Source organism: Doryrhamphus excisus, chromosome 4 (assembly GCF_030265055.1).
Source record: "Doryrhamphus excisus isolate RoL2022-K1 chromosome 4, RoL_Dexc_1.0, whole genome shotgun sequence".
Lineage (NCBI taxonomy): Eukaryota > Metazoa > Chordata > Actinopteri > Syngnathiformes > Syngnathidae > Doryrhamphus > Doryrhamphus excisus.
The window spans coordinates 21,998,292-22,010,428 of record NC_080469.1 but is presented as its reverse complement, the minus strand read 5'-3'; the positions used below and the strand labels follow the sequence as shown (position 1 = coordinate 22,010,428).

General features: G+C 36.4%; 1 protein-coding gene across 8 annotated transcripts in view; it reads left to right on the top strand.

Moving 5' to 3' along the window:
• The window catches only part of LOC131128518 (pikachurin), a 57,252-nt gene that overhangs the window by 17,405 nt on the left and 27,710 nt on the right, over window positions 1-12,137 (top strand). For 2 of the 8 annotated variants that reach the window (XM_058071424.1, XM_058071426.1), the window contains 2 exons: window positions 3,444-3,545; window positions 10,986-11,095. In XM_058071424.1, coding sequence (XP_057927407.1) covers window positions 3,452-3,545; window positions 10,986-11,095 — 204 coding nt within the window. In that variant the 5' untranslated portion in view covers window positions 3,444-3,451. Of the gene's footprint in view, window positions 1-3,121; window positions 3,546-10,985; window positions 11,096-12,137 lie in introns of those variants that run through there. The other 6 variants (XM_058071428.1, XM_058071427.1, XM_058071430.1 and 3 more) reach the window with 4 other exon arrangements.

Sequence of the window (12,137 nt, the reverse complement as noted above, 5' to 3'; positions counted from 1 at the left end):
AGACGGGAAAGTGGAAATTACCAGACGGGAAAGTGGAATTTACCAGACGGGAAAGTGGAAATTACCAGACGGGAAAGTGGAAATTACCAGACGGGAAAGTCGAAGTTACCAGATAGCAAAGTCGAAGTTACCAGATAGCAAAGTCGAAGTTACCAGACGGGAAAGTGGAAATTACCAAACGGGAAGGTGGAAATGACCAGACGGGAAAGTGGAAATGACCAGACGGGAAAGTGGAAATGACCAGACGGGAAGGTGGAAATGACCAGACGGGAAGGTGGAAATTACAGACGGGAAAGTGGAAATTACCACATAGCAAAGTGGAAATTACCAGACGGGAAAGTGGAATTTACCAGACGGGAAAGTGGAAATTACCAGACTGGAAGGTGGAAATGACCAGATAGCAAAGTGGAAATGACCAGACGGGAAGGTGGAAATAACGAGACGGAAAGTGGAAATAATGATATGGGAAAGTGGAAATGACCAGATAGCGAGGTGGAAGTGACCAGATAGCAAAGTTGAAGTTACCAGATAGTAAAGTCGAAATTACCAGAGTCACAGCAGCACCTCTTCTCTCCTGTTCAGACATGTATCGTGAGTACATTGCGGAGTACTTCAAGTGTGTCTTTACAAGTGATGAAATACTTCATTTACTTTACCTTTTTGTCCTGGCGCCATTTTGCTTGTACTGTAGCGTTTTTGTATCCTTGTTAAAACATATTCTTGCACTCCTCCTCATGCAAAGGAGGTCTCACCTGACAGAAAGGTGAAGATCTATTTCTCCCCCCTCCGCCCCCCCCCCCCCCCCCCCCCCCCCGGAGCCAAAACCTGTCCGGTTGTCCTCCTTATGTAATCGTCACATGGGTCATTGGTAACCAATAGGACATCACATCCTCACAATGACTTCATTTCATATCACGAGAGACGAGCTGGAGTGATGGATGAAAACAAATTGACCACATGACGTTGCGTTCAAATACACCAGAGTGGTATTAGGACGCTAACTTGCAGCTCAACTTATAACAGATGCATTATAGAGGAATATAGAAAGTATTTCATACACATACGGTTTCAATTTGTAGTACAATTATTCAACAATACAGTGTAGAATGAGGATTTCATTTATTGCAGGAATAAATGTTGCCACCAGTGGTCGCTGTTCATCTGTACTGAATACCATTTTCTTTTTCTTTCTTTAAAAAAACATCAATAAAATCACACAATATGAGAAAATAACGATTAGAAATATTCTAAAACATATTTCCCTTAGTGCTGTGTTAATAATAAAGAGAAAAGAATTGGAAAAATCCGCAGTAATTTAAAAAGCATAAAGGAAAAAGTCAATTTGATCAGAATAACATTGTAATGGTGTGAGAGAAAAAAACGTAATTTTAGTGTAAAGTTAAAATATTTTGGAATAATATAATAAATATAATAATATAATAAAGCATCAAGTTGTAAATTTGAGTTGTGAAAAACGTTCTAATGTTACGAGAAGCCCAAATATTATAACCGCCAGAAAAAAAATTATGAAAATATTTTTAAAAATATATTAAAAATATTTACATATATATTAAAATTATTGAACATATTTAATAATTAATATTAATTAATTAAATTTAATTAATATTTAAAAAAATATTGTATTCTCACTCGAAAAAAAAAATAAATTTTGTGAAAATCAACTTGTAATATATGGAATATTTAATATCAATTTAGTTTAAATATTGGTTGTATATTAAAGAAATCACGAAAAACAAAAAAAGTAGTAATTTTCTTAAAATTAGATTGGGGGAAGTAATATTATGGTGATAAAGCAAAATGATTTAGAAATATTTGTAATGAATTTTTATCAATTAAAAATAATTTAATAAATATTATTTAATATAACTATTTAAGAAATTAAAAATATTTTAAATATTTACATATATATTGAAAATATTTAAAATATTTATTTATTCATATTAATTAATTAAATATAATTCATATTTAAGAAAATATTGTATTCTCACTCGAAAAAAAAATCAATTTTGTGAGAATCAACTTGCAATATATTGAAGAATTTATATCAATTTAGTTTAAATATTAGTTGAAATATTAAAGAAATCACGAAAAAAATGTTGTAATTTTCTTAAAATTAGACTGGGGAGGAAGTAATATTATTGTGATAAAGCAAAATTATTTAAACATATTTTCACTAAAAATAATTTAATAAATATTATTTAATATAAATAATACAAATATTTAGAAATATCTAGACCATTAAACAGCAAAGTTCATATCAATAATAGTCTTTTTTTCACTTATATATAAAATGTAAAACAACCTTGTAGTATATCTACATGTGTAGCTCTATGACCCTTCAGTGTAGGTGTACCTAATGTAACGACCTGCCCCGGCATCAATTTCCTCTCTGGCCAGTAGGTGGAAGCAGTGAGCTCTGCACGTGCCAGCTGCGTGTCCACCACAGTGTTGTATATACTGCTAGTACTGCTATATTGCATATATTACTACATTCGCCAAGGGAAATTGGGTGTTATTTGTTGAAATTATTTTCAAAATGATTTATTCGATTGAATTTGTAGTCTTTTTTATACGTAATGTAATTTTTAGAAAGTCACATCCGCTGGAAGGACTACTGTAAAGGCGTGTATTTAATGAATGAATTGCTAGTTCTGTTGAGATCAGTTTCTAATATTTTTTACTTCATACAAAATATTTTCAAGCATTTTTTAGATTTGTTTCGATTTATTTTGTAATATTTTTCCATATTGTGGAATTTAAAATATTTATTTAATTAATAATAATACATACAGAATGATAACTCGAGTGGCAGTTAAACGGAGGGATGTTAGCTTTGCAGCGAACACGCGTGTGTAGTTTGGATGTTTTTTATTTTTCGGTAAAAGCGGGTGTAGTAAAGTGTAAATGTGCATCAAGACGTGGCCTCCATCTGCGAGTGCGGTGCGCAGATTAGACGCTTATTATCCTCTTAAAGCCCTTAAATGGCTCCACGTTCCAGCACTTGGCTGTTCGTGTCATCTGCTCGCTATAAGACGTCCACAGTCGTCACACGAAAGGGAGCCTCTTGTATAAAAAAAAAAAAAACTGAAACCAGCATGCCCACTACTTTTGCGTCGGCACTCGTTTGCGCACAAGGTGTCCCCTGGGTCCTTGTGCGCGCTCCCGTGCTTGGGTACACGCTCGTGTCTTGTATCCGTGCGTGAAGTGACGTGCCCAACCCACTGATCTTTTGGACCCTAATCCCATCAGTGTCACCCAGGAGCCGGACACTGCTCTCTGCATGCGGCATCTTTTGGAGATAAACACCCCCATAACTTGGTTATTAATATTCCTATGAACATTTGAATTGGTCACTACCTCGACTTTTGGAGAAAATGAGCATTTGAGTTTTTTTTTAAATTTAATTTTATTTTTTTTTAAAGGCGAAGACATGGAGACGAGGACTTTGGTGCACTTTGTTGTCTTTGCAATGTGCATGGTGGCTGTCTGTTGTGCTGCAAGGAGGTCCAACGTCAGGAGGTCTGGTGAGTTCAAACTCTACTTCAGATTTGACCTACATAAGAATATTTATCTCGTTATTGTCTCATTCCATCTTGCCTGAACCCTTTTTTTTTGTCTTCTGACCATTATTGATTTACAATATTCAATATCAAGACTCTACAGTACTGGGAAGAGACCACCATGATAGCACTTCTGTGTTGTTCTATATAATAATAATAATATTATTGCAGTATTAAAGTTCCATTCATTTTAAGAAAACAATATTTAAAAAAAAAAAAAGGTTTTAATATTTCCTCAAAAATATGACTATAGTCTCGTAAGACACTGAGTTTTTTCAAACAAAAAATGAAAAAAACATTTTTTTTCACCATTAAAATTATAATTTTTTTAATAAGACTTTTTAAAATAATCTTATACAAAAATTAATACAAAAATTATACATTTTATTCTCACAAGATTTGATAAAAAAATCAAAATACACAAAATTCATACTCAATTAGGTTTTGATGTTTCCTCAAAAATATGACTATAGTCTCGTAAGACACTGACTTAAAAAAATGAAAACATTTTTTTTTTCACCATTAAAATTATAATTTTTTTAATAACACCTAAAAAATAATTTTATCAGAATTAAAATATAACATATTTCTGCAAATATAAGACTTTTTTCCTTTTAAGAAAACAAAAAATATATATATATTTTATTATATTTTTGATATTTTATTCTCACAAGATTTGACTAAAATAAAAACAAAATACAAAAAATTCATACTGAATTAGGTTTTAATGTTTCCTCAAAAATATGACTATAGTCTCGTAAGACACTGACTTTTTCAAACAAAAAAATGAAAAAAACATTTTTTTTCACCATTAAAATTATAATTTTTTAAATAACACTTTAAAAAATAATTTTATCAGAATTAATATGTAACATATTTCTGCAAATATAAGACTTTTTTCCTTTTAAGAAAACAAAATAAAAAAATATATATATTTTATTATATTTTGGATATTTTATTCTCACAAAATGTGATTAAAATAAAAACAAAATACACAAAATTCATACTCAATTAGGTTTTAATGTTTCCTCAAAAATATTACTCCAGTCTTGTAAGACACTGACTTTTTCAAACAAAAAATGATATTTTTTTCACTATTAAAATTATTTTTTTAAATAACTTTATTGTCATGATATGACAATATTTTTGACAAATTGCACCCTTTTTCCTGTAAATAATACAATTTATCTTATTAAAAAAAGTAATATTTTCCTGCACTATCAACTGCTAAAAAACCTAAATCAAACATCAGCGACTTGTAAGTGTATTTTTCCCCCCTCTGACCACTTGTTGCTAGGCAGAATTACCGAGGCTATAATATTGTGTCTTTGGCTGACAAAGACAGTTGGCAGAAACACGAGACGTATATCTAACATTCTCCGTCTGCGCTGTTTGTAATATTTTCTACATCCTATCGATGCATGAGAGGGTCCAAAATATTAGAAAAGACCCCATGTTTGAAACCGCAAATACAAAATAAGATGAAAAATAAATAAACAAATCAAGAATAAAGAAAATCAATCAATCAGTAATAAATAAATATAATAATAATAATAAAACGGCAAATAATAAAAACTTAAGAAACCACATATAGTTGGCGGGTAGACAAATTATTTTTTTCAAAATAAAATGAACAAAGCATTATTAGAGCCCTGTAGACATGACAAAACACGACTATAGTCACATTTATACTTTTTTTATTTACAACATATTGCGCAACTGCAGGGTCTTGAGACACATGCTAACTCGCAAACTAGAGAGCTAGCGACCTAAACGGTAGCCTTCAAGTTATTTCCTTTAAACTTAAATAGCCAAAAACTTACCACTTCCACACGGATAGGGAGGATAACTATTAACAGTTATTTAACCTTTAACATGAACATTAATCAAATGTAATAATTTTTTCTGGGTACATGATACCATACAGCATCCATATCAAACTTGCGCGGGGCCGCACTAACGTTAAACTTTCATATCAAAGGCGGGGGCCTCAAACTAGTGTCCTGCGGGCCATATTTGGCTCGCAGTATTTCGAGTATTTATATGCGCTGTGAGTGTATAATGAATGAGTAAATCCTAGCAGTAGATACAGAAAGAATGAAAAATAAAGAAGGCCCCCGCACATCAACAACAATGGTATGTCCCCCTTGAGGCAAACACTGGCTGGATGTTAGCTTTCTTTGTTATCTTGTCACCCTGACGTCTTCCTCCGTTCTACAAGTCCCACCCATTTCCTTTTTCCTCCATCTCTTTGCATCACGTCTTGGCGGTTGGATCCCTCGGGCTGATTGGGGGGCCACACACACACACACACACACACACACACACACACACACGGTACGCACAGTCCAGGCTGTCTTCTGCCACTTGCTGACATTTCTACTTGTGTCGTGGTAAAGGCAGAATGGAAAGGGGTGTGTGTGTGTGTGGGGGGGGGGGGGGGGGGTGGGGGGTGTCCACATGAATCACATCAGCCCACCCTCCCCGGTGATAGAAGTGTTAACGGCGTCTCTCTCTCGCTCAAGGTGGTTGTACTTTTTCCTGCACCTGACAGCTTTAATCTCGCTTAAAGTAAGACGCTGAATAATTTATGGGGTGTCATTTAGTGGCGCTCCATGTCGTTACGCGTAGGCCACACACTCTCTAATACGCCCTACACTTGGATTAAAAACAACCCAGAATGTGTGAAAATAATATTCTGATTTAGGAGTTCATGCATGGGATTAGAAATAGTCTGTTACAAGGTCAAACCGTGGCTATCATTCACCTTTTATTAACTTTACTAACTGTAAAGTGTGATGAGACGTTCTATGGTTATCATTACTGTTGTGACACTGGTACTGTCGTATTGTAGTTTTTGTTGTGGTAAAAAAAAAAGACAAAGAAAAAGCAAAAACAATTGTCCAAACTGGACAATATGTTCTACGTTATGCTTTTCAGAAGGCTGACCTGTGTGTGTGTTGGAACAGGAAATGGGAGGAATATACAGTTTTGGGGGTTTAGCGCCCCACCCTGCAAAAAGACTGCATAAGCAGCGGAAACGATGGCGTGTGTGAGTCGCCATTTTGTGCCACAAAGACGATGGAAAGAAGTATTTACGTGGTATTTGTCAGTTTTTTCATCAAAATTCAGACAAATGAAAGTGACACTGGGCTGCAAAGCGGTTGAGTGGTTAGCGTGTAGACCTCACAGCTAGGAGACCCGGTTTCAATCCCACCCTCGGGCATCTCTGTGTGGAGTTAGCATGTTTTCTCCGGGTATTCCGGTTTCCTCCCACATTCCAAAAACATGCTAGGTTAATTGGCGACTCCAAATTGTCCATAGGTATGAATGTGAGTGTGAATGGTTGTTTGTCTATATGTGCCCTGTGATTGGAGGAAATGAGCGGAATATACCGTTTTGGGGGTTTCGCGCCCCCTTGCAAATAGATTGCATAAGCAAGGGAAACAATGGCGTGTGTGTCGCCATTTTGTGCCACAAAACGGCGGACGAGTGGTTAGCGCGTAGACCTCACAGCTAGGAGACCAGGTTTCAATCCCACCCTCGGCCATCTCTGCGTGGAGTTAGCATGTTTTCTCCGGGTATTCCGGTTTCCTCCCACATTCCAAAAACATGCTAGGTTAATTGGCGACTCCAAATTGTCCATAGGTATGAATGTGAGTGTGAATGGTTGTTTGTCTATATGTGCCTTGTGATTGGACCAAATGGGCGGAATATACTGTTTTGGGGGTTTAGCGCCCCCTAGCAAATAGACTGCATAAGCAAGGGAAACAATGGCATGTGTGTCACCATTTTTTGCCACAAAACGGCGGTCGAGTGGTTAGCGCGTAGACCTCACAGCTAGGAGACCAGGGTTCAATCCCACCCTCGGCCATCTCTGCGTGGAATTAGCATGTTAATATACAGTTTTGGGGGTTTAGTGCCCCCCCTTAAAGACACTAAAAACAAGCAAAAGAAGAAGAACGCTAACTGTAAAAACAAATTGCAGACCTCTGAAGTCTTTGTCCTTCAATAAGTTCCTGCGCTGACATTTACCTTTTCTAGATATCAAGGCTGCTCCGGCACACTCTACTCTCATTAAAATGGCATCCTGTTGCTTTTAAGGCCCCACCAGCCCACCATTGATCTCCTGAGTAACATCAGGCTGCACATGAGTCACTGGCTGCTACCTGCACACACACACACACACACACACACACACACTTACCTCCATCCCTGGATGGAGGTAGGCAAGTTGTGTGCAATTAAAAAGGTCTCATGGTGATCACCTGTTCACAATGAAACGTTACTTTGTTGTTTATAGTGTTTTGGTGATAGACGCGGGGTTGATTGCGCTCCTGTAAACGATTTTAGAATGACGAAAAATGCTACGCTAAAGTGCGCTCTCACGCTAGGCTAGAGTGTGCTTTAGTCGCCCCGGCGTGTGGTCTTTTCGATTTTAATTCGAAAAAATTGTATTTGTCATCAAGGGTGCGATTTAAAGCGCAACACTACAAAAGCAAATAACCATCGAGGTATCTAATTAGCACATGCTAAAAAAAACCCCCAAAAAAAACACCGACATGAACAATCCTGATGCGGTTTTCCCCATTAAAAAAAAAAACAGCAGTAGATGCATTTGAAGTATCAGGAATGGTCCAAATCCAGCAGTTATCTACACCTGGGTGCGCTTGTGCAACTTAGCTATTGGTGTGAAAGTCATGGTTGTTACATTAGCTGTACTGTACTATTATAGCAAGCTTAACCCTTAGATGCATAAGTGGGTCATTTTAGGGGAGTTCAGCCCCCCGAAAAAATAATTTGATATTTTTTTATAGATTTTTTATTTATTGAATTTTTTTTTACTAAAAAATATCTGACAAATTTTATATAATAGGGCAAAAGCAGGCTAATAAGCAAGCCAATAAGCAGGCTAATACTAGCCTACTACTACTACTACTAGTAGTAATAATCAGAAGAAGAATAATTATGATAGTAATAATAATAATATGCTATTAATAATATTCATTCATTCATTTTCTACCGCTTTTCCTCACGAGGGTCACAGGGGTGCTGGAGCCTATCCCAGCTGTCTTCGGGCGAGAGGCGGGGTACACCCTGGACTGATCTATTAATAATATAATAATGATTATTATATTTTAGGGGGGCTTCAGTCCCCCTAAAATGTTCTTAAGCCCCCCTAAATAATTAGATATTTTTTATAGATTTTTTTATTTATTGTTTTTTTTTTCCAAAAAAAAAAATCTCTGACAAATTTTATATAATAGGGCAAAAGCAGGCTAATAAGCAAGCTAATAAGCAGGCTAATACTAGCCTACTACTACTACTACTAGTAGCAGTAGTAGTAATAATCAGAAGAAGAATAATGATGATAGTAATAATAATAGGCTAATTAAAAATATAATAATGATTATTATATTTTAGGGGGGCTTCAGTCCCCCTAAAATCTTCTTAAGCCCCCCTAAATAATTTGATATTTTTTATAGATTTTTTATTTATTGATTTTTTTTACAAAAAAATATCTGACAAATTTTATATAATAGGGCATAAGCAGGCTAATAAGCAAGCCTGCTAATACTAGCCTACTACTCCTACTACTAGTAGTAGTAATAATCAGAAGAAGAAGAATTATGATAGTAATAATAATAATAGGCTAATTAAAAATATAATAATGATTATTATATTTTAGGGGGTCTTCAGTCCCCCTAAAATCTTCTTAAGCCCCCCTAAATAATTTGATATTTTTTATAGATTTTTTTATTTATTGATTTTTTTTTTACAAAAAAATATCTGACAAATTTTATATAATAGGGCAAAAGCAGGCTAATAAGCAGGCTAATATTAGCCTACTACTACTACTAGTAGTAGTAGTAATAATCAGAAGAAGAATAATGATGATAGTAATAATAATAGGCTAATTCAAAATATAATAATGATTATTATATTTTAGGGGGGGCTTCAGTCTAGTTCAGACTAGTTAAAGAGTTGTCTACCACTAAATGGTGCCTCATAATTCCTTCGTCACACACCTTGTCGGTCTCTCACTTTATTTCGTTGTGAAGCAAATTAGCCCTTTATTTTGAATTTTCCTCTTCATCATGCAGCAATCTAACCTCTTGAAACCTGTTGGTGGTCGTTCCTATGTTACACACCTTGTCGGTCTCTCACTTTATTTCGTTGTGAAGCGAATTAGCCCTTTATTTTGAATTTTCATCTTCATCATGCAGCAATCCAACCTCTTGAAACCTGTTGGTGGTCGTTCCTTCGTCACACACCTTGTCGGTCTCTCACTTTATTTAGTTGTGAAGCAAATTAGCCTTTTATTTTGAATTTTCCTCTTCATCATGCAGCAATCCATCCTCTTGAAACCTGTTGGTGGTCGTTCCTTCGTCACACACCTTGTCGGTCTCTCACTTTATTTCGTTGTGAAGCAAATTAGCCCTTTATTTTGAATTTTCCTCTTCATCATGCAGCAATCTAACCTCTTGAAACCTGTTGGTGGTCGTTCCTTCGTCACACACCTTGTCGGCCTCTCACTTTATTTAGTTGTGAAGCAAATTAGCCCTTTATTTTGAATTTCCCTCTTCATCATGCAGCAATCTAACCTCTTGAAACCTGTTGGTGGTCGTTCCTTCGTCACACACCTTGTCGGTCTCTCACTTTATTTCGTTGTGAAGCAAATTAGCCCTTTTTTTTTTAAATTTTCCTCTTCATCATGCAGCAATCTAACCTCTTGAAACCTGTTGGTGGTCGTTCCTTCATCACACACCTTGTCGGTCTCTCACTTTATTTCATTGTGAAGCAAATTAGCCCTTTATTTTGAAATTTCCTCTTCATCATGCAGCAATCTAACCTCTTGAAACCTGTTGGTGGTCGTGTAACATCCCGGTGACGGTTGGCGGTCCGAGTAATTCTGTAGTAGTTTAACGCTTGTCATATTTTGTATTGGGCCTGCTGCTTTCCGGGTCTACAGCTAGATGTCTACAGCTCATCGGTGGGCGGGGTGGGGGGTGGGGGGGTTGGTGGAGAAGAGATGAGGAGTGTTGATCAGCTGTTTAGCATTTTAATCAACACTTCAACTTGATTGTGGCCGTCTTCTGTACTTCTAAGTGTGTGTCAATGAGCTTATGAGGATCCTTGTGAGAGTTTATATGTCCTTGTTAGAGTCAGTCAGCCATCACGGACGCTGATGATCATCAGCCTACATTCTCCTCGTCTGTCTTTTGTGTGTGGACTATTGTATAAGTAGATGTTGATTTTCCATAGTCTTCATTCAAAACTAACGAAGATCTTACATTTTGCACAAACTGATGCAATGACGTTGAAGCAATTGTATTTGATTTAATTCCACTGTTCATTGTGTGTTCATTGTGTTGTGTTCAATGTCTACTCGTACAAAACCAGATCGCCTGAGCCCTCCGTTGGACATCCAGCTGGAAACGGTCAACTGCACCGCCTTCAGTGTGCGATGGAAGATGCCCCGACGACACGTCAGCACCATCACCGGATACAAGGTTGGCGCACGTTTTCTATATTTTCTCACGTTTTCCCAACAGGCTTGGAAGTGAGGGTTGAGGACTTCCGAATTTCATCCTCAGCTCTGGACTTTCTTAGCTTAATCTGACATAATCCTAATACAAAAATAATAATAATAATAAAACAGACCCTTTTCATGTAACCGCGATTGGAATAAGAATGCCACTTAACCGATTTATCCACACTTTCCTCCGCGTCTTTGTCCCCACTGCAAGCCACTCATAAGGGTGGCTTTTAATGCAGCACGACAGCCTTGAGACATGCATTGACATTTTGGAAATACATTTGATGGAACCCTTCAGCAGCAGTGAAAATAGCCCTCTGATGGTTGATGCCTTTAAGCACTAAAGCAGGACATTAATGGACGTATGGCTCAGGTGGTAGCAGGGATTTCTTTTTACTTCCTTTCATGCTTCTACAAACTTTTATTGAGCCAAGACGCATCATTCATAATAATTAATAACCGGATAACCGCAAAAAAAAAAAAAGCCCTAAATGCCTATTTTACATACTCTAAACCAGGGTTAAATGACCAGAAGACAAGAAGTGGCCAGGGATACTACTAACTAAATGATAAAGTGTAAAAGGAAGTCTTGAGCCGGGACTTGAACATTTCTACTGAGCTCTAATATTAGCAGAGAGCGTATTCCACAGTGTTTGAGCCCCAATAGAAAAGGCTCTATAGCCTGCATACTTTTTTCTGGCTCTGGGGATTGTCAAAAGACCGGCATGTTGTGAGCGTAGCTTTCTAGATATAGCATAGGCGACAATTACACTAGCTCAAAAGTTTGGGATCACATGCAAATTTCCAAAGAAAAACACATACACAAGTAGGAAGAAGCAAAGCTTATTAAATCCTACCCCTCCATCTGGTACTTTTACAATCAGTAACTGTTACATTTGTTCACTTCCTGCTTTCCATAATAGAGTTTTTTTTTCATTATTTTGTTTATTTTAATTTTTTTTAATTTTTGTCACGTACTGAAGTACGTGGTGATATGACCATACAATGACAAAATG